This window comes from Monodelphis domestica, chromosome 1, assembly GCF_027887165.1.
Source record: "Monodelphis domestica isolate mMonDom1 chromosome 1, mMonDom1.pri, whole genome shotgun sequence".
NCBI classification, from domain to species: Eukaryota; Metazoa; Chordata; class Mammalia; order Didelphimorphia; family Didelphidae; genus Monodelphis; species Monodelphis domestica.
This window is the reverse complement of record NC_077227.1, coordinates 80430553-80445360: the sequence shown is the minus strand read 5'-3', so window position 1 is coordinate 80445360 and position 14808 is coordinate 80430553. Positions and strand designations below refer to the sequence as shown.

General features: G+C 44.2%; 1 protein-coding gene across 8 annotated transcripts in view; it reads right to left on the bottom strand.

Moving 5' to 3' along the window:
- ALDH18A1 (aldehyde dehydrogenase 18 family member A1) overlaps positions 1–14808 on the bottom strand; it is a 50859-nt gene that overhangs the window by 4415 nt on the left and 31636 nt on the right. For all 8 annotated transcript variants that reach the window (XM_007478726.3, XM_056801919.1, XM_007478725.3 and 5 more), the window contains 6 exons: positions 14532–14676; positions 13855–13928; positions 12140–12239; positions 6607–6827; positions 2682–2819; positions 88–283 (listed from right to left, as the gene is read on the bottom strand). In XM_007478726.3, coding sequence (XP_007478788.2) covers positions 88–283; positions 2682–2819; positions 6607–6827; positions 12140–12239; positions 13855–13928; positions 14532–14676 — 874 coding nt within the window. The remainder of the gene's footprint in view (positions 1–87; positions 284–2681; positions 2820–6606; positions 6828–12139; positions 12240–13854; positions 13929–14531; positions 14677–14808) is intronic.

Below are 14808 nucleotides of genomic sequence, written 5' to 3'. Positions count from 1 at the left end.
GAATGTTATTTTTTTTAATTAAAAAAAAAGAGTTCTGAGAGAGGAAGAGAGTCCCCAGTGAAATGAAGTCTAAGCTCTCCCCCTTACCTAGTCTGGTGACCTTATCGGGACAAGCTTCTGCATCTATGTACATGTGGCAGATTCCTTCGCTGTGACCCAGCACGGGGATGCCTTTGGCAGCTTTCTGGATGTGTCTGACCAGCTGAGAGGAGCCCCGTGGAATGATCAGGTCAATCAGTTTATCGAGCCGGCAAAGGTTTTCCACGTCTTCTCTGGTGTTCACCTGTGAGGACGGGGGAAGGAGACCTGGGTCAGGGCACGCCTCGCTGCCAAGTACAACTGAAATGCCTGCCGAGCAGGACGTTCTGACAAAGATGACGGCCCTCAAGCGTTAGGGACCTAAAAGCTTTACAGAAAAAGTGCCCCAGCCAGGCGCACGTGAGGGGGTGCAGGGGCTGCAGCTGCCTCCCCTCAGCATTCTGCGTCCACAGGGTAGCTGCTGAGTCTGCAGAACCCCCCCACGGGACAACTAAGGCAATGCCTTCAGCTTCCTTCCTACTGCTCTACCTGTTCCTTCTCTGAATCCTCCTCCTCCTCCTCCCAGAACTCTGTCCTGGCCCTACTTGTCTCCTCTTTCTACACTATCCTCCGTGATCTCAGGATCACGCGCCAAATCCCTCATCATCTCTATGCAAGTGACTCCCAGAGTTCTCCCCTACACTCCATTCCCACATTATCACTCCTGGGTAAAGCAAACTTCAGATTTAGCATCGCTCTCTGTGTGTGCTGTGTCTCTCTCTGTGTTTGTCTGTCTCTCTGTGTGTGTGTCTCTCTGTCTGTCTCTCTGTGTGTGTCTCTGTCTGTCTCTATTTGTCTCTCTGTGTTTGTCTGTCTCTGTCTCTCTGTGTTTGTCTGTCTCTCTGTCTGTCTCTGTCTCTCTCTCTCTGTGGCTGTCTGTCTGTGTGTGACTCTCTCTCTGACTTCGTCTGTCTCTCTCTGACTTCGTCTGTCTCTGTGTGTGTCTCTCCCTGTCTGTCTCTGTCTCTCTCTCTCTGTGGCTGTCTGTCTGTGTGTGACTCTCTCTCTGACTTCGTCTGTCTCTCTCTGACTTCGTCTGTCTCTGTGTGTCTGTCTCTCTGTCTGTCTCTGTCTCTCTCTGTGGCTGTCTGTCTGTGTGTGACTCTCTCTCTGTGTTTGTCTGTTTCTCTCTGTCTCTCTCTCTGACTTTGTCTCTGTCTCTGTGTGTGTGTCTGTCTCTGTCTGTCTCTGTCTCTCTCTCTCTGTGTCTGTCTGTCTGTCTCTCTCTGTTGTCTGTTTTTCTCTGTCTCTCTCTCTGACTTTGTCTCTGACTGCGTGTCTGTCTGTCTCTGTCTCTATAACCACAAAACTATTGCTCCTCCAAATTTTCCTATTTTTGGCATTACTGTGTACAAGGCACTGGTAGAACCGGGAATACAAAGACAGAACAGCCTCTGCCCTCAAGGAGCTTCCGTTTTACCAGAGTAGTAGTGGTGGTGGTGGTGATAAAGGATGCACCCAATCAAGTCAATACAAAACAGTTTCAAGAAGGAGAAAGGGTTACAATTGCTAGGAGCTTGAGGAAGGCGTCTTGCCAGCAGTGGCTCCTCTGCTGGGCTCTCAAGGAAGCTTGAGATTCTAAAAGGAGGGGAGACAGTGTGTGCCGGACATGGGGGTCCCTGGGGCAAAGGCTCCTACATGGGGGATGGAGTGTCACATACAGGGAAGAGGGAGAGGGTGAGTGGAAAGAAGAATGCTGCAGAGGTGGGAAGGAGCCTGACTGTGCAGGGTTTTCAGTGCCATGATCACCCCGTTCGTAATAGGTCAGGGGATCCTGAGATATGGAGCATAAAGCAGGGGTCCTTAACCTAGAGCCCAGGAACTTGGCTTTTTGAACACGTTGATAACTGTAGCTCCATGCAATTGATTTCCTTTGTATTTTTGAAGAATGTATTTAAAAACACTATTCTAAGAAGAGATCATGCTCTATCACCTCCCCTCACGGTAACAGCCATATGAATAAAGTCCCCTTTTTCATCAAAGGCAACTCAAGCCCCGCACCCTCTTCTATAAAGCTCCCCTGATCACCCCAGTTCTCTACAATCACTCCCTTCTCATATAGTATGGCATTCACTCTCTCTAGCACTCACTTAGCAGTGGCTTCGTATAAATGCATTCAAATCCCACCTCAAACACTTTACTTTCTTGCTGTATGACTCTGGGATAGTCACCCTCTAATTTGGCCTGAGTTTTCTCATCTTTAAAATGGGGATAATAATAGGACCTTCTCTGCAGCTTTGCTGTATCAAAACAGATAAGATTTATGCTAAACTTTGCAAAACTGTGTAGTTCTGTTAAAAGCTAGTTTTTAAAAACTTTTTTTTTAGCATATCAAGTATTACTTTTAAGGTCATTTTATCTTTTTTATATGTGAATTCCATCTACTTAGACTATTAACCCTTCGAAAGAAAGGATGATGTCTAAACCCCTTGCATCTTCGAGCAAAATCCATACTTGCATGAATCATTCAGTTAAATTTGGTTTACGATGAGGAAGAAATAAAGTCTGGCTCCATGATTATCCCTTCTGTCCCTCCCTATCCATTCACTAATACACGTGAGATTTTCTTTTGGTTGTGCCTTAATTCAAATCTGCAAACCTACCAGCTGCACCGCGTCTTTGACCCCGTAGAGGGAGAGTGCCTCCTGAGTCAGCTGATGCAGTAATCGGTTGCTGTTGGTTGCCTCTTTTCCTCCTTTCAGAAGCAAGCCATTGCCACTTGCAATAGCCAAAGCGGCCACCTAAAGATCAAAGGTGAGAAAGATCAGACAGAAGTAGTGGCCCAGTATTGGTCAGATTAAGTTAAAACAAGAATTCCTGAAGATCTCCCTTTGTGCCAACAGTAAACTTCCTAGCACTGCATCTGAGGGCCGAAAAGTCAATAGGCAGAGGCTTACCGGAGTAAGTGCACGCTTTTTCCTGAATCTTAGATAATTTGCCAAAATTTAATATGAACAAGTGGAGAAGAGGAAGGAACCTGCCAGCCCCTAGACAGCTAGAGTATCAGTTACTGGGGGAGGGACACTGCAGCCCACACTGGTGGAAACAGAACCATGAGCCATTCTGGTCAATGTTTTGGTGACACTGGTCACAATCCTGTTCAAGGGGAAATATCATATGCTCACAACTTGAGTGGATAGCTTTAGAACACCTCAAGATGAAAAGTCAATTGTTGTAGTAAATCAGTGTAAGGAAAGGACATTTCCCAAGCAAAAAAAACCCCTCCAGATGGTTCAGCTAAGAGCTTCTCTAAAACACCAGCTTATCTGGGTAGAGAAGAGCCAGGATACCTAAAGGACCCTACAGTGATCCAGAGAGACTCGGGGCCAGAAACCATTAACCTACAAGACAGGACTCAACTTAGCAGAGGGGAGAGGGGATCTTTGCCAGCATGAGGCCGAGGAGTAGACTTCACTGCAACAATTTAAGAGTCTAAGGAGTACCTGATAGATCCATGAACTTGGCCTTCTCCATGTGCAAAGAATGTGAAGGATAAGAAAACAACATACATAATGACTTCAATGTAAACAATCACATGCAAACAAAAAAATATGATTGCAAAATTACATAGAACAAGCATGGCTCCAAAGAAGAGATGTGAGAAGACCCTCTCATTCCACTGCTTTGCACGTGTGGGAAAACCATGAGAGTGGCTCATAGTTTTATAATTTCTCAACAGACAGATCGGTTTTGGTGATTTTTTTCTGTTCCTTTTTTTTTTTAAGCGAATATTTTTTCTTATATAGCATGGCTCTCTAGGTAGGGGCAAGAGTGAAATTTTTGTGATGTCAATAAAAATTTATTAAAAAAACAAAAAAGCCAGGAGTGAAAACCCAAAATACTTTAGGAAATGGTGAGAAAGACTATAACCCTTCTTAATGATAGGGCTCCCAAAGGAATAATAAATATCACTGCTAAGTCATTATTGGTGACCGTTTAAAGATCTTGGTGAACAGAAGGACTGACAAAATATTAGAAGAGGAAAAGTCCTAATATTAAGGGAAAAGAGTGAAATATGTAAAGTAGAAGTAAGTGAGTCTGACATCTATTTCTGGCAACACTTTAGCATACAATATTAAAGGAATGATTGGTAAGCACACAAAAAAGGAAACAATGATTAAAAGAGAATGTGGCTTCATCAAAACTGATTAAGGCACATTATTAACTTCATTTCTTGTTTTGATAACCAGACTGGTAAATCAAGAAATGCAACAAAAGTAGGATAGTTAGCATTTATGAAAACATTTAATGAAGATTCTCATGCTATCTCTGAAACACGGAGAGGCTTGGGCTAGAGGATAATAAAATTAAATGAATTTAGAAATAACTAAATGATTATCTCTAAAGAGTAGTTATTAATGAGCCAATGTCAATTGGGATGGTTGGTCTTTAGCATGAGGGATTTTTACTTGGCCCTGTGCTACTGACATTTTTATCAGTCATTGGGGTAAAGCCATATAAGTCATGATTGCCAAACTAGCACATTATATAATACTGGGAGGGTCAGCTAAATGTTTTGGATGACAGCTAAATATCCAAAACTAACTTGGCAAGCTAGAAAAATGAACCACATCTAATAAAATCAAAGATAAAATCATACACTTGGACTAAAAATTAGACTTTATAAACAAGTTCAGGACAGGAAGGTGTAGCGACATAAACAAAAACAGGAGATCTAAGAATTTTAATGAGAAATGGCAAAAAAGCTAATGCTCTCCTAGACCACATTGAGGAAGAGTGACCAGAACAAAGGAAATGGTGGTCCCCTAGGATTCTACTTTCATCCGACCACATCTAGAGAATTAAGTTCAGTTTTGGGGCACATTTTAAGGAGGACAGAGTCAGCTGCAGGAAGCCTTAGTTGATTAAAGGAATTGGAAATGGAACCTAGACAAGAAATGTTTGAGGGGAGAAGGTGGGGGGAAGAAAGTAAAAGAGACATGATATAAATCTTAAATATCTGAAAGGCTATCTGTCATGTAGAGAAGGAATTGGATTTATTCTACTCAGACAATGAGTACAAGTTGCAGGAGTAGTCTTGGGCATGATATCAGGCAAACTTCTTAAACATTCAAACTGTCTTAAAGTTGAGTGAGTGGTCCAGGAAGTTCTTCCTCAATGGAAATCCATCATCAGAAGCTGGATGATCACTTATCAAGAACACTGTAGAGAGGGTTTTAGTAAGATGCTACCTAGATTGGATGGTCCCTTCCATCTCAGAAATTCTAAGAAATAACATTTACAATGTCAATTATGGGACTCTGGGACACTGGAATATTGTGGTTGTCCCTTTATCTCACAGTGATAAAACTTTCTTTGGCTATCTTGTGGCCAGAATACTTACACAGAAGGAGTTGGTATCAGCGGGGGGTTAAGTAGTAGAGAGACTTTCCCTAGAGGATTTGAGCTAACAGAAGCAGAGCATGCCTTTAAGATTAGTTTTTTTTTTTATTTTGTGGAATCAATGTCTCTATTGTAAGATTACACGAACACTACTGACCACCAGGATGATTCCAAAATTTATTTAAGTTAAGCCCATGTTCCATTTTTCATTTATTGGAGCTCCTTTAAATATAAACTCTATGTCCAATTGGAAAATTGATCTTGAATTGTCCTATCTTTTGTGAAATAATTTCCCTTTTAGTCCCCCAAAACAGTTTGATTTTAAGGCTGAAACAGAGTCCTCCCTTCTTCTGTTTATATCTTGAAAGGATAACAGGATTTAGTTTAGGACTAAGCAGTCACTGGACTGAAATAAAATCAGCAAGCCCTAACTACCATTTTGGACTACGGTGACCCAACTCACATGGCGGGGAGGAAAAAGGTCTGTTGGTGACCTTAAGACCTGCCATGTCCTGTGATGAAGTAATGAAGGAGGATTTGGGATCTCTCAGACCACCTTCTTGGTGGCTATTCGTCTTGGGCTGTCCAGGGGATGGCTGAGTGATGAAGCCACAAGGGGCGATATTAGCATGCCTAGAAGTTTCCTGGGCTCTCTCCCTCTTCTGGCCATGAGGGTTCTTTTGTTAAACTCCTTTGCCCAGCTCACTCTCTTTGGATTCTAGACTGGCTAGTTTAGTTTGTCTTGAATGATCTATTAAGATCTTAAAATTAAGGTTACTTAAAACGAGAATATTATTGCTCAAGAATTTCAATGGCTACCCTAGTTAGACATTTTGTGCTACTTAAAAAGGTCCCTTTTTACACCAGGTCTAAATAATCATTGGCACTGAAATACTAGAGAGATGAAGTGGGTCAGGAAAGTTAAACACTACACTGCAAAACATTTTGTACTTTACTGTGTGACTTCAGGCAACCTCCTCCCTGTTCTACCTCTATAGATGAATACGTTCTTTCCCATCTCATAGGTACCAAGTCAGAACTAAAGAAACACGATAGGCATACTGCTAGCAGTGACTAAGGAAGAGCTGAGAATGAAACCTCGAGCATCTTCTTCTGAGGAAATCAAGGTCAAGTCATGAGAAGGACCCCAAGCCCAGAGGGCAGAAAGGTGTCACTGCTACATACCTGAGGCAGGCAATCAGGGCGGGACTCAAAAATCACCAGAAGGACTCCAATGGGGACTGTAACTTGCTCCAGTTCCAAATCTTTTGCGAGTCTTATCCTGCGCAAGACTTGCCCAACACTGTCCTTTGAGGAAGCAGCAATCTGACGTAATCCAATGGCTAAACTATTCAATTTAGATGTAGACAAGCTCAATCGTTTTAGCAAAGGGGCTGCTAGACGACCTGGTGTGAGAGAAGAGCAAGTAGAAAGGGTGAATAATAAACTGTCAAACTTCTGGGAAGAGTATTTCCAACCATAAAGTAAAATGTATTAACAGTTGATTATGGAATATAAACATTCACAGCTCTTTGGCACCTCAGTCAATTTGGTTTCCCTGTGCGATTCAGTCCTGCCAAGGGAGGGAATGAGTGGGAGATGTTCATCCACAAAGCATTCCAACCCTTTTTGCTATTCACAGGCAGATATACTGAAGTACCCAAGATATGTATCGGCCTTACTCAATATTCCGTTCAATCTTGGGACATGTCAGGACCCCATTTTCCCTTGCTTCTCAGTGGCTATTAGACAAAAACAAACAAAACGACCTCTTTGATACTTTTTCCTGAGTGAAGTCAGTGATGCAGTGATACAACCTTCAGTTCACACCTATTCAATTCTTCCTTCCAGTAATTTAGTATTTACTAAAATGTGGCAGGCTTAAGAACATAATTCTGTTCAAGAAATGGATATTAAGGCTGTTAATAGGTAGAGAGCATGTTTTAAGGTGTGGTAAAATTTAACTAAGATGCAATTCTGACTTCAGAGGACAATAAGACTCACAAACAGATACCACGAAATGCTTCTAACATTGCTTCTAAAATACTTCTTCAAAGTACGTTAGAGAGGGTAACATAAAAAAATAGCAGGAGGTTGTGGGACAGCGTGGTTAGTGATACACCTTGAACAACAAAGAAGCTTTCCTGGAGGAGGTGGCTCGACCTCATCACTCATTCACAGAGTCAGGAAGGAAGGGAACAACATCCCAGACACTGGGAAGAAGATGGAAAGAATATGGCATATTAACAGGATCACAAAAACAAACAAACAAAAAAAAACCCCTCAGCATCAGAAAGAACCACAGAGGCCATAGAGATCAAGCTATGCAATTACAAGATTCCCTTGGACAAGAAACCAAATAGACTTAAAAAAAAAAAAAACCTCCAGCAGAGGAATTTGTGCTTGTACCCAAGGCAACCCAGTTTATATTTGCATAGCTCCAAGAGTTATGAAAATGTTCTTGACATCAAGCCCCAGTTGATCTCTTTGTAAGATCTGTCCACTGCTCTTAGTTCTGACCTCCAGAGATTAATGATCAGGAGACATTGGTTGGCCTGGCTAGAGCACAGAATAAAGGGCAGGGGAGGGTGAGGAAGGAGGAATTATAAAATAAGACAAAGCTAGAAAAGAATAGGAAACTGCAATTAAGAATGAAACTTTTCCTCAGAATCCTGGTTCAGTGCCAAGAGAAAAAAATCTATATAAAACCCTGCAGATTTGGGTGCAAATAGAACCTGATGCTCAGGGTGAAAGCCACACAGCACCGTTCTGAAAAAATGAAAGTGGAAGAGTCAGGAAGGGTTGCGTAAGGCTGCAGACTTTGCCATTTTTACTACTACCATGATCACATCACTTAATGCATCTCAGGCTCCTCATATGTAAAATGAGGGCTCCTGGGGTTTGGATTAAATAGCCTAAGATTCTTGCCAGCTATAAATCTATATTTATATATAAGCATATGTAAGTATATGTATATATAAATTCCATGAAAACACATCTGTCCAAATACATAAAAATATAAACAATTTATCAATTCTTTGAGAAACAATCTTCAATGAAAAAGAGGGCATGTTTTGCAAAAATTTAAAATAATATTTTTGTAGTAATGGAAGTTAAGAGAGTGAGTGGGCTGTACTGAAAACTTCTTTCTCTATTTAAATCCTCATTTTTTATTGACCTTATTCTAGCTCAGTACAACTTTAAGGAAATATGGTTATAAAAGAAAACAGTGTTAGCAAATATAGATATAGAAAAAAACATCCAGGTCTTCTGATTATTTAACAGCCAAGGTTGCTCGCTCTCCCTCTCTCTCCCTCTCTCCCTCCCTCCCTCTCTCTCTCTCTCTCTCTCTCTCTCTCTCTCTCTCTCTCTCTCTCTCTCTCTCTCTCTCTCTCTCTCACACACACACACAGACGGCTGAAGAATCACCCTATTTTAAATAGCTTTGAAAGCTCACTGGTGTCCGTTATGTTGCAGTGACACCTACTGGGTACTACAGCACTGTGCTCTCCAACACTGAAGAAAAAGCCACTGCCCAGTCTCTGTTCTGTAGAAAAAATTCACAAACACAATAAGTTTAGGATCATCTCATCTTGTCTACTCAGTTCCATGGCTTATCCCATACTTTTTCGTAGAGGTTATTTTAAAAGCTTCATTTTTGATGTGCTTTCCAAACATTTCACAAGACAAATTCTGATTAACATCTAAGAAAATTAAAGACAGGAAAGTGAAGAATAAAAGTAGTAGCTGGTATCTCAATCCTATTTTCAAATCTAAAAATACTAACAAAACAAGGGCTACACTTCATTGAAATAGCCATGAAAACCTTTATTTACATTTCCTGCTCAAACAGGGACAGTTTAATTATTCTTGATTTCCATGAAGTACTAGACAACCCAAAGCTGACCCAAGTGTAATGTGGGTCTGGACTCTGTAGGACTTTTCTTGGAAGCCTTCGGTGCGCCCCTAGGAGGCAGAGGGCACGTCTCTCTTCAAATTCTGTGTTTCCCAGGTTTGTAACTTTTCCCCTTTCATTAGCTCAGTCCCATCCCTTGCAGTAAAATACAGTAGGACACAATGCTGAACCACCTCACTACATTATTAGGGATTTTCTTCAGAATTAAAAAGTTTCTTCCAAGTTGGCTCTGTTCCACTCATCTTAGAATCTGGCTGGCTCCCTCTCTAGTCCTGGTCCTGGCAGCTCCCATCCTTTCCTACGATCATCTCCTGGAGCCAAGGGTCTGTCTGTTGGTCAGTCCAATCACAAGGACTGCTCGCGATAGGCCAGGCACTGCACTAATCACTGGGGGTACAAAGGAAAAGCCAAACCAGTCTCTGTCCTCGTGGAACCTACATTCTAATGGGGGGGGGAAGCAGGAAATTAGAAGGGACCTAAAGGATTCACACAGCGAGATGGGCGGCAGCCTAAAGGAGAAGGCACCAGCATCTGAGGACAGGAGAGGCCCCCAGAAGAGAAAGCCAGGGATTCCCGGAGGCAGGAGTAAGGAGGGAGAGCATTCAAAGTCCGAGAGGCAGCGGCCGCAAAGGTTCTCACACAGGAGTCGTGACAAGGGGCCGGCACGGCTGGACTGTAGCCTACTGGGAAAGGATAGGAAAGACAGGAAAGGCCACCCTGGGAAGAGTTCTAAATGTCCATAAAGGCGTTTGTGAAGACTGGGGGGTAATAGGGAGCCACTGGTGTTTACTGGGCTAGAGCATGATGCAATCAGAACAACACCTTAGAAAAATCACCGAAAAGGAGAGATGAGGAGGGCCTGAGCCCAGGCCGTGGCTGTGGAAGCAGAGGAAAGTTGTGAACGATGGAGAAGAAGAAAAGACGAGATTTGGGGATGGATTAGAAATCAGGGGAGAGCCTGAGAGAGGAAACAAAAAGAACTCGTGTGCTCTCAATGCCAAGGGGGAAAATGGGAAAGAAATGAGTTTTGGGGGGGAATAATAATTTCTGTTTTTAATATGCCTAATTTGAAATGCTGATGGGACAACGAGCTCGAGGCAGCTGGGGATGTGGTGATGGAGCTCCAGAGGGAGACACGGGTTAGACAGAGATGTGCGAAACCTCCACAGAGGATGCAAAGGAGTAGAAGGGAAGAGAGAAAGGCCTCGGAGAGAGCTTTGGGGGACACCCACAATGGAGGGTGTCGAACAAGACTGAGCAGTGGTCAGACAGGTGGGAGGAGAACCAAGGGGGAACAGTCATGAAACCCCCCGAGGAGAGCATCCAGGAGGATGCAGGCACGGGTCAGAGGCTGCCGAGAGGTCAGGAAGCTCGAGTCCTTTACACTGTCTGAGCCTGGTTTCCTGACCCGCGAAACGAGGAGAAAAAGAACTAGAATATCTACGGTTCGGGACGATTGTGAGAACCAAATCCAGTCATTTTGATCAGCCTTCACAAACATGAAGGCATTTTAGCCGCTTGAGTTCTATTTCCACCACCGTGTGACTAAGTCCCATTTACCACGTTCCTCTGCCGAACACCTTCCCTTCCTCCGGTGTGCGCCGCGCCCTCCCCGCGTGCGCCGCGCCCTCCCCGCGTGCACCGCGCCCTCCCCGTGTGCGCCGCGCCCTCGTCGGCTCTCTTAAGGCTCTCATGTCCATGGGCGGATCCACAAGTCTCCCGCATGTCAGTTCCACCCCTTCACTACTCATTCACGACTGACCTCAGACCACAGGCGAGTCTCTTGGGTTCTCTGCAATTGCAGGGATTGGGCTAAAGGATGGCTAAGGAACTCCCACATCTCCTAAACAGATTCAAAAGGATAAGCTACAAAGTGGAATCAGAGAGGAATCCCAAAGGCCTCCTGCGCGCTGGCTGCCTGCCTGGCATAACAAGCCAACTGTTGACGGGGCAACGGCTCAGCTGGCCAGGGAAGCCCGTCAAAGCCGTCGGGCTTACAGCCACGGAAGCCCACTTCATGAGCAAGGAGCCGACACAGAGGGTGCTGGAGACAGCCCTGCGCGGCCCGCTCTCGAGTGGAAGCCACACCATAAGACCCTCCGTCACTTCACAGCCGGGGGGTCAGACATGCGGCCCACGACACTCCCCAAGGCGGATCAAGCCAAATTAAAATGCAATTGGGAAATGGTTAACAGAATGTTTAAAAATGCAGTACGACAGAGACACTGTCAATACGGAGTTTTGTAAGTCAATATAGACCCTGCTGGGTTCTATTGGAGTAGACAGTACTGTCCTTGACCCCATATTATTATCTCGTATGGAACTGCAGACCCAAAAGGTATGCAATAATTATCAGCTGACTAAGGGACAGGTTATGGTATTCTATGTCTTTTTTTTCTTTTTTAAACCCTTACCTTCCGTCTTGGAGTCAATACTGTGCTCCAAGGCAGAAGAGTGGTCAGGGCTAGGCAATGGGGGTCAAGTGACTTGCCCAGGGTCACACAGCTGGGAAGTGTCTGAGGCCAGATGTGAACCCAGGACCTTCCGTCTCTAGGCCTGGCTCTCCATCCACTCACTGAGCCACCCAGCTGCCCAATGGTATTCTATGTCTGCATCCCCCAATTCTACAAAGCTTTCAAAACATGTCTCCATCCAGTGTTTCTTGAAAAGGTTTTTCAAGAAAGGAATATTTTAGAGCATGATTTCTGACATGACAGACTTGCCCCTCTTGGAAAGAACCACAATAAGGGGGTAAAAAGCACCCCAGCTGCTACGCAGCGGATTTCCAGGGCATGGGGTTACCTTGCTCCTCCGCCTCCTCCAGGTCCTCTTTGTTGGCCAACAGGATCTCTTCCCGCTGGTCAGTCAGGAGGTCGGCGAGATGGTTGATGATCTCTGCTCTCTGAAGAGAAGAGCAAAAGCAAAGCATCTTAAGGGAAACCACGAAGGTGCTACTCCCACGACCGACATCCACGATCCCCTGCTCGGACAGTCGTTGGAACAACCCCCGAGTGTCCGTTATTTTTTCTTCCCATTTTCTCATTCTTCCCTTACATTCCTTCCCCTGCTTTTCTTATTCCGTACTCATTGAGCAAGTGCAACAACATGGAGGCTGCACAAATCACACGCAGGCTGACCCAAAGCCTGGAACCTACACACGCCGCATAATAAAAAAGATAATAAACAAAACGCATCTCCCTAAAGGGCCAGCTGGCGCTCTATCTGCTAGACTCTCCCTCTCCATAACAAGAGCCACTGTCTGTAGCAAGCTTTAAAGCTGGCAGAGTATTTTATTTACGTTCTCGTCTGTCCTCAAAATAACTCCGTAAAGTGAGCGCTCTCCTTAGCCCCAATTTAAAAATGAGAAAACGGAGGCTCTGAGAGCTAATAAATGTGACAGGACGAGTCACGCGCGGAGGCGAGAGGCAGGCCCAGCTCTTCCTACAAAATCATTTTTTCTCTCCCACATGTCAATAATAGCAAAAAACGTGATTTCTAAATGTTAGCTGTGGCTTCCGGACTTTGATTTGTACCATTCTTATTTAACAGGGGAGAAAAGACAAAAATCCCCCCCCTTGTGAATAGAGAAACTATTTTGTCTATCTAGAGGAGAACTTTAAATCAGCTGACAGAGAAGACAGAACCCTCTTTTGCTTTCTCCTACTGCCGGCTCTTCTCCACATTCTCCTTCCCTTTCCCAGACTGCAGTGACTGAAATACGCTAAGGCAGCCAAGTCTTTCCCCTCCGGCCTCCCCACTGGCCCCAAGTCCGTCCAAGCCGTGCCAGCTTCAGGCAGACCGCACTGCGATGGGGCGGTCTCGGCACCGGCTTCCCTGGCACTTAGTAGGCCATTAAAAATATCCTCTGCTTGGCTGACTGATCTTGGTGGAAGCCCAATACAATTCCTGCTGGGCTAGGATACACGCTTTTCTACATGGTCTCTGGGGACACGGCAAGTCAACATCAAAGCGGGGGTGCCTGATTTCCCCATATTTGTTCACCCTAAAAACTTAATGTCTCAGTGATTGAAATGATACTGTGCTTCCATCTTTAAAGGAAAATAGCACAAGGACCGCTGAGGAAAAATAAAAAGCTACAGACTCAAGGCAAAGCCAAGAAAGGGAGGGCCTGGAAATGGGATTTCATTGGTAGAGGCAACATCCACATGAGGAAGTTCCTTCTGCCGATGCAGACTGGCACCTCCTGTGACTTGCAGTCTTTAATGAGTTCTCTATAGCACTGAGAGGTTAAGTGACTTGCCTAGTGTCACACAGTCAATACGTGTTAAGAGGCAGGATTGAACCCAGGTTTTCTTGGCTCTGAAGCCAGCCCACTATCATCTTCTATGCTCTGTTGGCCCTCTGGGGACATTACATGAGGAAAGGCAAACCACAATCTAAACGATTTTAGTTGGAAACAGTAAAATAGCATTAAGGAGAAATGTGGAGTGAGTGCCAACAGGAAAGGTTAGGCCAGTTCATATTTCCCTAAAAGCAAGGCTGAAAAACCAGCTCACCTTCTCTGGTTCCAAAGTGGCCAAAGACCTTCCTCCGGATCGAGCCATCTCCCCCTGTTGTTCAACAGTAGGACCTGCAAACAAATTTGAAAGAAACCGTCATCTCTGGGTTAGCACTCTTTCCAGCAGTCTTAATATGCAGGCAGAAGAAGAACTTATGGGTTTTTTTTTTCCCATTTGGTATTCTGGGATCAGTCTAACCGACCTTTTGGGAAAAGGAAATAACTCAATGATTTAAATAAAGTCTTCTATGAACTTCCGGGACTTACATGCACGATTTGTACAATTTATTTTGACTTAATTTCCCACAAAAATCTGCTTTTATCTAGGAATTCATTTTCTGAAAACAGGTTTTTATAGCCTTATAACAGTCACCTGGGAAGAATAGGAAATACTGTTGAATAGGAGCAGAAGAAGGAGCTGCCCAGGGCTGCTGACATTTAGTGAGTTGGCAGCAAAGTGTGCAGACCTAAAATCTGACTACACAATCTAACTCTGCCAGCAGTTTTTAGAAACTGACTATAAACGGTTTAATTTTTTTTTAAATCAAGCAAATCCATCTACTCTCCCCGAGTAACATGTGAGACGTCAAATTCATCTTTTCCGGACTCATGTCTATTCAGGTGAATGTCATCCATTCACTCACAAACGACGTGATCTCATGAATTTCCACTTACCTGCGGGTTTCACTTCGGAGAAGAAAGTGCCAACTTTTTTCCCCTCTACGACGTCTGTAATGACATGGCCTGACACCTTAGGATGGCTTCCATTAGCAATCACAACAGACGTTCCACCCTGGAGAGCCCAGAGGGCAGCCTTCACCTAATAAGAGAAAATGTCTAGATAACAGACCCAGAACGTGCCAGGGTTCGGCCAGCTAGCCACGCACTGAGTGTCCTGCGTGCTGTGGAAATGCAGAAGAGGTCCTTATTTAAAGAACTCACCGCCTGGGCG